Genomic DNA, 16,052 nt, shown 5'->3' with positions numbered 1-16,052 from the left:
GATCAGAAACACAAAGATGAAGTTCTCATAGGACCCTACGATTGATACAAACCTTGTGTTGCGGTGCAGTAACTCCTACATATTCTGCACTATATTCAATGTTCACTGACCACATTCTAGATTTCCTCCTGGATGTAAATGTGTAGCCAGGGCATAGTCAATGTATTTGAGCATATGAAACCAAATTTTTTTTATAAGTAAAAATGTAGTTAACTGATGGGGTGTAAATACCTGCCATTACTATTACATTTTTTTTCTCCTATTGCTGACAAAAGTATCACATGGACGTGTTGAATGACTAGATAATTTTGGGTATATCTGTAGGGTGCTTCCAGTAACATTAGAGTTAGTGAGACAATCCCTTTCTACGTATATGCCCTATTAGGGTGTTTGGACGTCATATAGGTTCTCTGCTTGGCATCCCCCTTTAAGAGCCGCTCGGTAACAGCCACTACCTCTTTGGCAGACTCGACCCATCCATGTATTACATGGATGCCCATTTATTTTAATGGCCTCATGTAATACTTAATTTCTCGTGCTGCAGCCATTGCAGGGGAAATGTATATCTGGCCGCAACTTTCCCCAGCGTTAAGTGGTAGCCAGCCATGTGTGTTCCCGGCCGTGGTTTTATAAATAAGACTGGAAGTAAGCAGTGAATAGAACATCCATGCATGCTACGTCTTGCATCCTATTTTACGGCAATGCCTTTTGTTGGTTTAGTTGTGCATTATAGTTATTTACCTTCCACACAAGATTATAAATGTGTGATAATAATGATTGTAACATGAAAATATTTAAAGCACAAAAATATTATGCAGTGCTGTACATTATATAATAATGGGGAATAAAAATGGCTATAGAGACAGACCGGAGGAGAGGACCCTATCCAAAAAAGCTTACATTCTTTCAAGCACTGAGCAGAGTAGAAATGTCAGGCTCTAAACCTGAACATCAAAAGGAAAAATACTGAGTCAGCAAATGTTGATCAGGATCTATCAGCAGATTGAAGACAGGTAGATCTAGGGCTGGACTGCTTTTTAGTTAAATGCTTCAAACAATTCACTACCCAGCATTGAAATAATGCACTGCATCCTGGGTTGTTTAAGAGGTCGGTGAAGATCTGTTAAACAGGCACAATTCAGTGACGTCCAGCTCGCATTGTTCCGTTCCTGGCAGGTCGTTTTACTGGGTGTCCTATGGCTGTCGCTGTTATTGTGGGTCTGTGGCCGTCCCTGTTTACGTAACAGTAAACTTAGGGTGCGCCCTTTGGACGTGTCACTTTGGATGTAACATGACCATGTCCGAGATGTAGACTTTGGAGGTAGAAGTCTAAGGCCAAATTTTTAAAGACGAGTATATTAGAAACTGATAGAATACATTTTTATATCTCTAAAATAAAGTTACGACTTACTGTTTGATCATAAACATGACCATACAAAGTCCAGTGTAAAGCAAACACAATAGTGTAGAAACTTTGTCCATGTCCACACAGTTCCTGTCAAAAATTAACGAAGTGTATTATAAAATGAAATATCACTTCATGTGTATTCTAGCGCTGAATACTGCACAGTATAAATTTTATAGAACATTGCACAGAATTTTCTAATCTTCTAAATTTAATTTCTCTAACTATACAGTTATTATAGAAGTGCATCTGTGCTGGAGACACAACATCATTAGCATATTCATGTAATCGTTTGGTTTCCACTGTTTCAGATTCTCTTTATTTTACCTGGATACGTAAAGAGAATGTCACCAGACAGATCCCTTTAAATAAAGGCATCTAATAGATGCTCAAGACGAAATGCCATGTGATGTCACTCTTGTGACGTAAACATTGGACCGGCAGCAAAACATGGAAGTTCCCACGGTGGAGAATGGGGGCATGGTCACTGAAGAAAATCTAGTTTTAATATTTGTTTAAGCTTCTTACTGTGACTACAACGAAGGGGTATCGGAGAACCACTTTAATTTTCCGGGCAGCTCAAAGGTTTTACCCAGTGTAACAAACATTTTAGTGAACCTAAAACTATTTTTATACTATGTTTAAAACCCAACGTGTGTATCTGTATAGTTATTCATATACAATATATATTGCATATTCACCAAAGATCTGCATTTTTTATTTTATTTTTTTAATATGCAGTTAGGTCCAGAATAATTTGGACAGTGACCCAATCTTCATGGTTTGGGCTCTGCTGCCACCACATTGGATTTGAAATGAAACAACTGATGCAATTGAAGTGTAGACTTTCAGGTTTAATTCAAGGGGTTGAACAAAAATATTTTGTGAAATGTTTAGGAATTGCAACCATTTTTCTACACGGCCTCCTCATTTTCAGGGGCTCAAAAGTAATGGGACAAATTAACAATACCATAATTAAAATGTTGTTGTTTTTTTAAAAATACTTTGTAGAGAATCCTTTTGCAGCAGAGCAAGCGTAATCTCGTTGTAACCTGTCATTTATAGCGTAATCTCGAGGGATTACGCTTGCTCTGCTGCAACTACCACTGAAACATTAACGAAGTGCAGAGATTGTGAATAGACATCCCGTGGAATGTATATTCACTGTCTAAACACTTCAGTATCGTTAATGTGTTCGTATAAAACCGCACATACTGATCTAAAAGGATCCCTATGCGCTGACTAAATGAGTGGAGAGAAGTGCATGACGCTGATTGGTCAGCGTCATACACTCCTCTGTACAACGCCCACTTGGTCAATAGTAAAACATGCCCAGTTGTCCATTGAGAAACTCGTTAGCATAAAGCTAAAATCGCTAATAATGTGGTGAAAATAAATCTGTTTTTTAAAAAAAATAAAAAGCACTGCTGTCACCTACATTATAGCGCCGATCTCCTTATGTAGGAGATAGGACACTTATAATGTGGTGACAGAGCCTCTTTAAGCAATGAAATGCAGCTCGATCGGGTTGAGATCTGGGGATTTACTTGGCCATTTCAGGATATTCCATTCTTTGCCTTAAAAAAAACTCCTGGGTTGCTTTCGCAGTATGTTTTGGGTCATTGTCCATCTGTACAGTGAAGCGATATTCAATCAACCCTGCTGCATTTGGTTGAATCTGAGCAGAAAGTATATCCCTGAACACTTCAGAATTCATCCGGCTGCTTCTGTCTTTAGTCACATCAGCAGTAAACACTAGTGACCCAGTGCCTTTGGCAGCCATGCATGCCCATGCCATCACACTGCCCCCACCATGTTTTACAGAGGATGTGGTGTGCTGTGCATCATGAGCCGTTCCAAGCCTTCTCAATACTTTCTTCCTCCCATCATTCTGGTACAGGTTGATCTTCGTTTCATCTGCCCAAAGAATACTGTTCCAGAACTGGACTGGCTTCTTTACATGTTGTTTGGCAAAGTCTAATCTGGCCTTTCTATTCTTGAGGCTGATTAATGGTTTGCACCTTGTGGTGAACCCTCTGTATTTGCTCTCATGAAGTCTTCTCTTTATGGTAGACTTAGATACTGATACACCTACTTCCAGGAGAGTGTTCTTCACTTGGGTAGATGTTGTGAAGGGGTTTTTCTTCACCATGGAAAGGATTCTGCAATCATCCACCACGGTCTTCTTCTGTGGACGTCCAGGCCTTTTGGAGTTCACGAGATCACCAGTGTGCTCCTTTTTTTTTTCAAGAATGTACCAAACTGTTGATTTGGCCGCTACTAACATTTGTGCTATCTCTCAGATGGATTTCTTAATTTTCTTTCAGCCTAACGATTGTCTGTTTCACTTGCATTGAGAGCTCCTTTGACCTCATGTTGTGGGTTCACGGCAACAGCTTCCAAATGCAAATGCTACACCTGGAATTCCTGAACCCTTCCTCAAATAAGGATGTGAATACCCTCAAATTAAAGCTGAGAGTCTGCACTTTAAGCCCATATTGATTATATAACTGTATATTCAATATGTTTTGGTAAACAGCTAAAATGCCAAAACTTGTCACTGTCCAAATAATTCTGGACCTAATGTTGGTATATGGCTTTTAGGGTAATGATAGGAAGACTTTGTATAACCAAATGCCTGGCTAAAGTTATTAAAAAGCATTTCCTCCCCGGAATTACACTATAATGGGGCTATCTGAATTAAAAAGCCCATTTTCAAATACCCAGGATCTCCAGCCAGAGCAGAGATTGGCTGCCATGAAGGTCCCTAAACATCTGGGCATTACATAGACATCCTGGAATCCAATATCCCCTACTGGTTCGCATTTTTGACCTCTTCGTTTAAAAAAACAAAAACGTATGAAGTAATCCATGATGCATTACTGCGTCTCCACTTTCATCTTCCTCTCCATTGCAGTGCAGAACGTTTGCCCCCAACATTTCATTTCAAGGTTAGTGACCGCGCAGAAGATTCGGCCACTTCACCTGCAATAATCCTTTGTTACTGGGCAGTGGCTGTATTTTTACAGGAATCCAAATACTCTGTTACAGTTGTGTCTTGCACATTGCGATTTTGTGCTTGCTCACTGCTTTTGTGAAGGCCTCGTCCAATGTAAACCATATTTTTGCCATGACTTGTACTCCTCACACCATCATGTCCGTGACCACAATGTTCTATTGGCCCTGGTCAATGGGCAATGTGGTAATGGATGAAATATTACGGTGCTCTTATTTATTTCACTTGATCACATGGTCATGACATGTCCATGCACTGTTATTGCTTACTTAGCATGTTCGTGAATGGGGGATATATGGAACTTCTTGTATACTATAATTCAATCTTAGAATAATGAATTTGGAAAATTAGGTCCATTATACCTTCAGTTTATTTGATATACTGATTGAACTATTTCTACGTCTGGATAAATGCTTTTATCACTAGTCATTAACTAAAATTTGTGGATTGAAAGCTGAATGCCTTGCATGATACTTGTATTTGTGCATATTCTATGGTATTCCCCTTGTATTCATATGAGAGGCAACAAATCATTCTGTAAAAGCAGCAAATAACGGTTGTAGCGATGCCCTTGTAAACCATGCCACACAACTCATACAGGTGGTAAAGTGGTACCTATAATAATAATAATAATAATAATAATCTTTATTTATATAGCGCCAACATATTATGCAGCACTTTACAATTTAGAGGGAACATGAAACAAACAATATCAGACATTACATAGTGACAAAGTTCATTTACAATTCAAACCTGGGGAGTGAGGACCCTGCTCGCAAGAGCTTACAATCTATGAGGACATAAGGGAGACACAAAGTGTAACAGTGTTTGTTCTGTACAATGGTCCGGCCATTTTTATACACATGCGGTGGTAACATAAAGCTGCATGAGCCAGTCACCAGCCAGTATCCGTGTATGACGGACATGAAGTGAAGGAGTGTGAGGGAATCTTATTCTGATGACTAATCTAAATGGAGGGCCATGGAAAGGAGTCAGATTAGGGAATGTTATAGGCCTGTCTAAATAGATGTGTTTTCAGGGCACGTTTAAAACTGTGGATATTGGTAATTAATCTGATTGTCTGGGGTAGCACATTCCAGAGGACTGGTGCAGCACGAGAGAAATCCTGGAGACGGTAGTGGGAGGTTCGGATTATGGAGGATTTTAATCTAAGGTCGTTGGCAGAACGTAGAGCCCGAGTAGGGTGGTAGACAGAGATGAGGGAGGAGATGTAAGGAGGTGCAGCACTGTGGAGAGCTTTGTGGGTGAGAATAATAAGTTTGAATTTTATTCGGAAGGGGATGGGCAACCAGTGCAGTGAATGGCACAGATTAGAGGCGTTGGTGTAGCGGTTGGTCATAAAGATGAGCCTGGCTGCTGCATTGAGGATAGATTGGAGAGGGGAGAGTTTAGTGAGGGGAAGACCGACTAGTAATGAGTTACAGTAGTCAAGACGAGAGTGAATCAGAGCAACAATGAGAGTTTTGGCAGTTTCCTCCGTAAGAAAAGAGCGGATTCTGGAGATGTTTTTGAGGTGAAAATGACAGGAGCGTGAAAGTGATTGTATGTGAGGAGTAAAGGAAAGATCTGAGTCAAAAATAACCCCGAGACAGCGGGCGTGCTGCTTAGGAGTTATGATAGTGCCACACACAGAGATGGAGACATCAGGTTTAGGGAGGTTAGTAGATGGTGGGAACACAAGGAGCTCAGTTTTAGAAAGATTCAGTTTCAGATAGAGAGAGGACATGATGTTAGAGACAGCGGACAGACAATCACTGGTGTTCTGTATTAGAGCAGGGGTGATATCACGGGAAGAGGTATATAATTGGGTGTCATCAGCGTAGAGATGGTACTGGAAGCCAAATCTGCTGATGGTTTGTCCAATAGGAGCTGTGTAGAGAGAAAAGAGGAGCGGACCTAGGACTGATCCCTGAGGAACCCCGATATCAAGGGGAAGAGGAGAAGAGGTGGAACCAGCAAATGACACACTGAATGAGCGGTCAGAGAGATAGGAGGAAAACCAAGAGAGAGCCGCGTCCTTGAGGCCAATAGAGTGGAGCATGTTAAGTAGGAGTTTGTGGTCTACAGTGTCAAAGGCTGCAGAGAGATCCAAAAGAATCAGGAGAGAGGATTTACCGTCCGATTTAGCCGCCAAGAGATCATTTGAGACTTTAGTAAGGGCAGTTTCTGTGGAGTGTAGAGTGCGGAAACCAGATTGTAAGGGGTCAAGAATGGAGTTAGCAGAGAGATAGCAGATAAGGCGAGAGTAGACCAAGCGTTCCAGGAGTTTGGAGATGAAGGGCAGATTAGAGACTGGTCGGTAGTTGGCAGTGCTGGATGGGTCAAGAGTTGGTTTTTTCAATAATGGGTTTATAATGGCATGTTTAAAAGCGGAGGGAAAGATACCAGAGGAAAGAGAGAGGTTAAATATTTTAGTGAGGTGACTAGTGACAGCTGGGGAGAGGGACTGGAGGAGGTGTGAGGGGACAGGATCACTAGGGCAGGTAGTAGGACGAGAAGAAGAGAGGAGCCTTGAGACTTCTTCTTCAGTTATTGGGTCAAATGCTGAGAGTGAAGAAGAGGGAGTGCGGGGGGGAAGGGGATCGATGTTACTAGGGGACTGGGAGATAATATCATGTCGGATGTTGTCAATTTTAACTTTAAAATAATTGGCCAGGTCTTCAGCACTGAGATCTGTGATTGGTGTCTGCACTTTAGGACTAAGGAGGGAGTGAAAAGTATCAAAGAGGCGTTTTGGATTATTAGATAGTGTGGAGATGAGAGAAGTGAAGTAGACTTGTTTGGCGCGGTGAAGGGCAGAGTTGTAAGTTTTGAGCATAAATTTGTAATGGAGGAAATCTGCATCCAAATGCGATTTTCTCCACAGTCGTTCGGCACATCTCAAGCACCGCTGAAGAAAGCGGGATTGAGGCGTGAGCCAGGGTTGTTGTCGTCTTTGTCGGGTGGTTCGGAGTGTAGTGGGGGCTGCTTCATCCAATGCATTTTTGACAGTGTTATTATAAAGTTTGGCAGCCAGATTGGGACAGGAGAGGGAAGAGATAGGGGACAATGAGGACTGTAGACTGTCTATGAGTTTCACAGTGTTAATGGCATGTAGATTTCTGTATGTCTGATATGTAGGGATGACCTGAGGAGGCAGAGAATATTTGATAGTAAAGCAGAGAAGATTGTGGTCAGAAAGCGGGAGAGGAGAGTTAATAAAGTCAGAAACTGAGCAGAGCCGGAAGAAGACCAGGTCAAGTGAATGCCCGTCTTCATGTGTAGGAGAGTTAGTAAGTTGTGACAGACCGAGGGACGAGGTTAAAGATAAAAACTGGGAGGCAGATGAGGAGATTGGGTTATCAATGGGGATGTTGAAGTCACCCATGATGAGAGTGTGTGTTTCAGAGGATAGAAATTGTGGAAGCCAGGCAGCAAAATAATCCAGGAATTGGCGGGGTGAGCCCGGTGGGCGGTAGACAACTGCCACTCGGAGGGCAAAAGGGTGAAAGAGTCTGAGGGTGTGGACTTCAAAAGAGGGAAATGTGAGTGAGGGGACCGGGGGAATGACCTGAAAAGTGCAGTGTGGGGAAAGAAGTATATCTACTCCTCCACCCTGCCTGTTCTCAGGTCTGGGGGCATGAGAGAACTGGAGACCACCATAAGATAGAGCAGCAGGGGAAGCAGTGTCAGACAGGTCTAGCCATGTTTCTGTAAGAGCCAGAAGGTTGAGAGAGTTAGAAAGGAATAAGTCATGAATAAAGGTGAGTTTGTTGCACACGGACCGAGGGTTCCAGAGAGCACAGTTAAGAGACAGGAGAAGACACACAAGGAATGGCAAGAAGATTTGCAGGGTTTCTATGTGTGGCAGGTAAGTGTTTGAGCTTGGCAGAAGAAAAGGGAGGCCCAGGGTTGGGAGAGATGTCCCCTGCAGCTAATAGCAGGAGAATGGAGAGAGACAGCAGATGGTTCTGTGATTTATGAGAGCGTTTTTTATGTTGGGCAGTGGGATGAGATGGGTTAAGTTGACTGAGGAAAGTGAATAGTGAATGGGAGCTGTACATGGGTGAGGCCAGGAGAGAAGGACTGATGCGGACTGTTTTTGGGCAATTCTTAAATGGGCGATAGGATTGCAAACCAAGAGCAGCTATAATGATGAGAGCGGTGGCAAACATGTTTGTTTACAGAAAGTTAGAAATCTAATATTGAGAGCGTGGGCTAGTTTGTCTGGTTTGGTAATGCAGCTTACCTGTCACTGACCCTGTGCAACTGCCATGTATAACTGCCAGGACACTTAGACAGCGATGACTTCTGCCGTCGTGCCCCCCTGCACGAGTGCCTTCCCCATATGCTACATTTAAATTTATAGGGGAGTAGATGCTCAGATCTAGGCCTAATTAAGCTCGTTCAGCTATTAATCAAATCAACTAGACACATGAGGTGAAAAGCTATGCAGAGCAGCAAAATAAACTATAAAAAGCTGCAAAGGTGCATATTTAACTGAATTCTAGTATTTCTACACACACGTTTAATTTAATAATTTTTTTTGTCCCCCAGATATTTACTAAAGTTAGCAGAATTGTTCGAAAAACTCAGGGTAAGCTAAGTTTTTGTACATTTATTGTTTCACATTTATGATGCTTTTTAAAGAGGTACGATCTAGCAGAAATATATTTTTCCATATTTTTGTTTCAGAAAGTAGAAGCCAGAGTTGCATCAGATGAAGATTTAAAGCTATCAGAACTTTTAAGATACTACATGCTTAATATTGAAGCAGCCAAGGTATTTTTTCGTTGTTCCGGAAGGTAACCGACCGGTAGATATTGGCTATTTCTTTTTGGTTTAAAAAAAAATATATACATTATAATCACTCTTATTCAGGACCTTTTGTTAAGAAGGACAAAGAGCCTGGTCGAATATGAGAATTCAAACAAAGCTCTTGATAAGGCCAGGTTGAAAAGCAAAGAGGTGAAACAGGCCGAGTTGCATCAACAAGAGTGCTGCCAGAAATTTGAGAAGCTCTCAGAGTCTGGGAAACAAGGTAGGGAAGAGTGGTACTTCACTTTTCCGTCACCACTTCCTTCTTCAGACTGCATACTTCACTAGCTAACCATTCTGTTATTACGGCTTATTGCGCTTTTTTTTTCTTTCCAACAAGTACAATGGAAAAAAAGATTTATGAATAGTTGTAAGGGGAAGCCACAACAATAAAAATCTGCTTTATTTCTTGATCCTTTGTGTAACAACCATGGGCTATCAAGCTGCACTGCAGCACACTGGTATATAGTATAGGCCTAAAACCTAAATGAAGGGTAGATGATCAAGAGAGTAGCCAAAAACTTCTACATTCTGGAATATTTGAAGTCTCGGAAGAGTCTCTAAATGTTAGCAGCCGAGTCAAATGTTATGCACAGAATGTGACTGGTCAGCTATACTCAACTGACGGCATGGTCGCTGTACAGAAACCTTGAGCATTGAGGTCACTTGAGATATAGAGTGCCTTGCAAAAGTATTCATCCCCTCCCCTTGGTGGTTTTTCCTGTTTGGTTGCATTACAACCTGGAATTTAAATGGATTTTAAATTTCATTTTATGTAATTGTTACAGGGGAATGAAAAAAAACCTCACAAGTTGTGAGTGCATATGTATTCTCACCCCCTTTGCTATGAAACCCCTAAATAAGGTCTAACAGAAGTCACATAATTAGTTATAAAAATAATATCCCATACTTTTGACCTTTCCGCAGAGCTTTATGGAGTGACCAAAAAAAAGCCATTACATAAAGAGAGAACACATTTTGAGTTCGCCAAACAGCAGGTGGCAGACTCCCAAAACACATGGAAGAACGTTCTCTGGTCAGATGAGACTATATCATTGAACTTTTTGGCCATCATGGCAGAAACCCAACACTACCTACATCTCCCCAAGAACAGGATTCCCACAGTGAAGCATAGTGGATTTGAGACTGGGACAGAGGTTCACTTTCCAGCAGGAAAATGACCCTAAACAAACTGCTAAAGCTACACTGGAGGGGTTTAAGGGGAAACATTTACTTAATTCAACTGCGAATCTGTGGCATGACGTGAAGACTGCTGTACACCAACACAACCCATCTAACTTAAAGGAGTTGGAGCAGTTTTGCCTGGAAGAATGGGCGAAAATCCCAGTGTCTAGATGTGCTAAGCTAATACAGACATATATCCGGAGAATTGCATCCGTAATTTCAGCTGAAGGTGGCTCCACAAAGTATTGACTTTCAGGGGGGCGAATACTTATGCACACTAAGGTTCAGTTTAAAAAATATTTAGCACCTTCAAAGTGGTAGGCATGTTGTGTAAATAAAGTGGTACAAAACCCCTAAAAATCAGTTTTAATTCAAGGTTGTTATGCAAGAAAATAGGACAAACTCCAAATACTTTCGCAAAGCGAATTATTCTTCATGTGCGCTCTTTCACCCTTTTAATTTGTATCAGCATTCCCACGTAAAAGTAAATCACCAGTTAGTCCTTGAGTCCTTCTCAATTCTGTTTAGCCTTTTTCTTCGCTTACTGTTGTCACTTTTAGGCTGCCAGTACAAATCCCATAATGGATGTCACCAAGTTTCACCAGAATGCTTAAAGGGGTTTACCATCAAAGAAAGTGATGGCATATCACTACAGAATGGGGCTGTACTACACATCGATGGGAGGGGGTCCCGGCAGTCGCACCCCCACGATCACAAAGCGGTGGCATATACTAGCAATATGCCGTCTCTTTTTATGATGGCATTCTGATGTTGTAGTCTTCCCAAGTCTACACAGTTATGCAGCAATATATCCTAAGGCTAAAAAAATCCACAACATAAATAAGTAGCCATTCAGGAGTCAAAGAATGCTCCGTGACACTAACTAAAAAGAAAGCTAGCTAACACCTTTTAATTAATTACTTTTTTTTATTTTATTATTTGCTTTATTGGAAGTCTTACCAATACTATGACTTATTTTTTAGAATTGACTAGCTTTAAACGAAGACGAGTATCCGCTTTTCGAAAAAACCTGGTGGAGATGACCGAGTTAGAAATTAAGCATGCCAAGGTTTGTGGTGTTATCGCTCAAATTTATTCTGCCCATTGACTTTAACAATAAGGTGCTCTTGATATGCGCGACATGTAGTTCTCGTTCTAGGAGTCCTTAATTCGTACTGTCATATTTAGTTTTAATTTTGTATCTATACATGTAAATCACACACTTATCATGATATATATTTGTAACTGTACTGTAGTATTGTACTGTTCATGTCACGTAATATTTTTATGTATTTCTCAAAATACGGTTATCCTGATTTGCTTCTAGAAACAAATCTAATGTACAACCAACTATGAACATACTTTATTTTTTTATGTTCAAAGTTATGTGCAAATTAATTTTAGGCCTTCACACCACTATAGATTTTTAATGGGTTTGCCACGATCAACCTTGATAGGACATCAATGTTTTGTGGGGTCCTGAGCCTCATGGTTATCAAAAAGAAGGATCCTTGTCAACTTCACTACAGTACCCTACTCAGTGCTATGCGGATGTGTCTGGAATTGCAGCTCAGCCCCACTCATTTAAAGGAGCACTTTGTCCTATATGTTTTTTGTCCTATTCTACTGACCACCTGAGCGTTCTTGCAAAGCACTAATACAAGTTTCTAAACTCTGTACCAAAGTTATTTTTCAACAGCCTCCTTCGGGGTCAGTCTGTCGTCTTGGATCATGCTTCTGCACAGGGGATGCAGTCTAGCCGGCGTGGCAATGCAGCCTCATGCTGTGAGACTGCTACTGCATGCCCCATAATATCCATGCTTTATGCTGGGAAACCAAGGGGGTGGTCTCATAGCACTTCTGTATATTGCAAGGCTCTACTTGTGCTGTAAAATGGAGCACAGTAACATCAGGGGGAGGTGTTATCCGGCAGAGAGGGCATGCGGCGTTGATGCAGACCATGGGAACTTTTAAAATGTAATACGCTGCATTACACATTTTATCACAATAGCGGTCTATTGATAAAATAATCACCAGAGTGGTTCTTTAAAGAGACTCTGTCACCACATTATAAGGGCCCTATCTCCTACATAAGGAGATGGGCGCTGTAATGTAGGTGACAGCAGTGCTTTTTATTTAGAAAAACGATCTATATTTACCATGTTAGGAGCGATTTTAGCTTTATGCTAATTAGTTTCTTAATGTCCAAGTGGGCGTGTTTTTTACTTTAGACCATGTGGGCGTTTTACAGAGGAGTGTATGACGCTGACCAATCAGCGTCATACGCTTCTCTCCATTCATTTAGTCAGCGCATAGCGACAATGCGTTGTTCGCTATGTGCTGCCTTATACTGACATATTTTACGTTACTGAAGTGTTTAGACCGTGACTAGACATTCCTTCCAGCCAGGACGGGATGTCTATTCACAATCTCAGCACTTCTTTAACGTTTCTGTGGTACTTAACAGAAACTTTAACGAAGTGCTGAGATTGTGAATAGACATCCCGTCCTGGCTGGAAGGAATGTCTAGTCACGGTCTAAACACTTCAGTAACGTAAATATGTCAATATAAGGCAGCACATAGCGAACAACGCAGTGTCACTATGCGCTGACTAAATGAATGGAGAGAAGTGCATGACACTGATTGGTCAGCGTCATACACTCCTCTGTACAACGCCCACATGGTCTAAAGTAAAAACACGCCCACTTGGGCATTAAGAAACTAATTAGCATAAAGCTAAAATCGCTCCTAACGTAAAAATAGATCGTTTTTTTTTAATAAAAAGCACTGCTGTCACCTACATTACAGCGCCCATCTCCTTATGTAGGAGATGGGGCACATAATGTGGTGACAGAGCCTCTTTAAATAGGCTTGAGCTGCAATACCAGACACAGCCACACGGATTGTGATATTTAAAGAGGCTCTGTCACCAGATTTTGCAACCCCTATCTGCTATTGCAGCAGATAGGCGCTGCAATGTAGATTACAGTAACGTTTTTATTTTTAAAAAACGAGCATTTTTGGCCAAGTTATGACCATTTTTGTAATTATGCAAATGAGGCTTGCAAAAGTCCAAGTGGGTGTGTTTAAAAGTACAAGTCCAAGTGGGCGTGTATTATGTGCGTACATCGGGGCGTTTTTAATACTTTTACTAGCTGGGCGCTGTGAAGAGAAGTAACATCCTCTTCTCTTCAAAACGCCCAGCTTGTGACAGTGCAGATCTGTGACGTCACTCACAGGTCCTGCATCGTGACGGCCACATCGGCACCAGAGGCTACAGTTGATTCTGCAGCAGCATCAGCGTTTGCAGGTAAGATCGACTTACCTGCAAACGCTGATGCTGCTGCAGAATCAACTGTAGCCTCTGGTGCCGATGTGGCCGTCACGATGCAGGACCTGTGAGTGACGTCACAGATCTGCACTGTCACAAGCTGGGCGTTCTGAAGAGAAGAGGATGTTACTTCTCTTCACAGCGCCCAGCTAGTAAAAGTATTAAAAACGCCCCGATGTACGCACATAATACACACCCACTTGGACTTGTACTTTTAAACACACCCACTTGGACTTTTGCAAGCCTCATTTGCATAATTACAAAAATGGTCATAACTTGGCCAAAAATGCTCGTTTTTTAAAAATAAAAACGTTACTGTAATCTACATTGCAGCGCCTATCTGCTGCAATAGCAGATAGGGGTTGCAAAATCTGGTGACAGAGCCTCTTTAAAGAGGCTCTGTAACCACATAAGTGCCCTATGTCCTAGATAATGTGATCGGCGCTGTAATGTAGATAACAAGTGCTTTTTATTTTGAAAAACAATCAATTTTAAGCAAGTTATGCACAATTTTCGATTTATGCTAATTAGTTTCTTAATAGATAACTGGGCGAGTTTTTTTAAATTTTTGACCAACTGGGCGTTGTAAAGAGAAGTTTATGACGCTGACCAATCGGCGTCATGCACTTCTCTCCATTCATTTTTAGCAGTACTCGCAACACAGCGTGATCTCGCGAGATCACGCTTTGCAGTCACATACTCCCATATTAACTTTACCGAAGTGTCTTGGGAGTGAATAGACATTGCCTCCGGCCGGGACGTGATGTCTATTCATCACTCCCGTCACTTCGGTAAAGATTCTGTGAATGACCGCACACGTGATCTCGCGAGATCACGCTGTGTTGTGAGTACTGCTAAAAATGAATGGAGAGAAGTGTATGATGCTGATTGGTCAGCGTCCTACACTCCTCTTTACAACGCCCAGTTGGTAAAAAAGTAAAAACGCCCAGTTGTCTACTAAGAAACTAATTAGCATAAATCTAACATTGTGCATAACTTGCTCAAAATTGATAGTTTTTCAAAATAAAAAACATTTATCTACATTACAGCGCCGATCACATTATGTAGGAGATAGGGCACTTATAATCTGGTGACAGAGCCTCTTTAAGTTTCTGCATCATGGCCGGGTTTTCCAAAACTCCCATAGAATGGGAGTTCCGGGAACAGCATAGCAAAACGCGCTTTTCTTTTTCTGGAAAATCCAGCCACTTCGTCGGTCAGTGGCCAGAGCCCAGCGGCAGAGTATAGGACGGGGGGGGGGGGGGGGGAGTGTCAGGAGGTGGGACCCGCATCTATTGGGCATTTATATAATTGTAGCAAGGTTTTATCACGATTTTAAAAGGAGGCTTTTTCTGTACTTTATGCTTATAAAATACTATCCTATTCCACAGCATATATCGATGTGCCCCAGAGCATAGGCATTAAGGTTGCTTTTCAGTCCAAAAACATACGGTTAGAAATGTTAATGTATTTATCCTTTCCTTTTAACAGAATAACATCTCCTTATTACAAAGCTGCATCGATCTCTTCAAGAACAGCTAAACAGGAACCGTGACCTCCAGAAGCACCAATTGCACTTCAGATATCCTGAGCAGCTTTGTCTTTACGTGATTGTAACTTTTGGTTTTATAGGATTATCATGGTAAAAGTCAAGCTTTATATTAGTATATATGTTTTGTAAAGTTTCTAACAATAGGGGAAATTTAATATTGCTCTTCTAAAGATTACATGTTTTCTTTAAACTTTTTCCTAAAACGTTAAATCTGATCTTTTCAAGTATTTTTCATTTGAAACGTTTGTTCAGAAATACCGGCTTCATTGTATATAAAAATATAAACAAAAAGCTTTAGGTTGCTGCGTTCATTTTTTTTCTTAAGTAACCACTTTACTGTGTAGTGATTGAAGACTTCAAAATCACATGTGGTTGGTTGCAATGAAATACATAAATGTTGCAGCTACTCCCCTCATCCTTCTTTTTCATTGGTTCCTTATATATGGACCTGGTAAAATGCGAAAACATGTAGGGACTAATTTATTAACCTTTCTACTAGGGTTGTCACAAAACCAGAATTTGGACTTCGATACCGATACTTGCAGTTTTTGATAACAAAACAATACTTTGCCAACAATAAAAAGTCCTATTTTCTGATGTGAGGCACATGGTCTTAGGAATTATTTGCGTGATGTAGCTGTATGAGACGTGTAATGTACAAATACATTATCGCTTAGGCTTCGTTCACATCTGCGTTGGGCTTCCGTTCATGGGTTCCGTTAGACCTTTCCGTCAGGGGAATCC

At 41.2% G+C, this 16,052-nt stretch overlaps 1 protein-coding gene across 1 annotated transcript in view; it reads left to right on the top strand.

Annotated features, from left to right (window-relative positions):
- SNX5 (sorting nexin 5) overlaps positions 1-15,594 on the top strand; it is a 54,709-nt gene extending 39,115 nt beyond the window's left edge. The window contains exons 9-13 of the mRNA XM_075862943.1: positions 8,979-9,018; positions 9,117-9,203; positions 9,303-9,462; positions 11,408-11,493; positions 15,248-15,594. Of these exons, the coding sequence (XP_075719058.1) occupies positions 8,979-9,018; positions 9,117-9,203; positions 9,303-9,462; positions 11,408-11,493; positions 15,248-15,298 (424 nt within the window). The 3' untranslated portion in view covers positions 15,299-15,594. The remainder of the gene's footprint in view (positions 1-8,978; positions 9,019-9,116; positions 9,204-9,302; positions 9,463-11,407; positions 11,494-15,247) is intronic.
- The last annotated feature ends 458 nt before the right edge of the window (positions 15,595-16,052 follow it).

This window comes from Rhinoderma darwinii, chromosome 4 (genome assembly GCF_050947455.1).
Source record: "Rhinoderma darwinii isolate aRhiDar2 chromosome 4, aRhiDar2.hap1, whole genome shotgun sequence".
NCBI classification, from domain to species: domain Eukaryota; kingdom Metazoa; phylum Chordata; class Amphibia; order Anura; family Rhinodermatidae; genus Rhinoderma; species Rhinoderma darwinii.
Note: the sequence above shows the minus strand (reverse complement) of the source record. Positions and strands in the feature narration are given on the sequence as shown.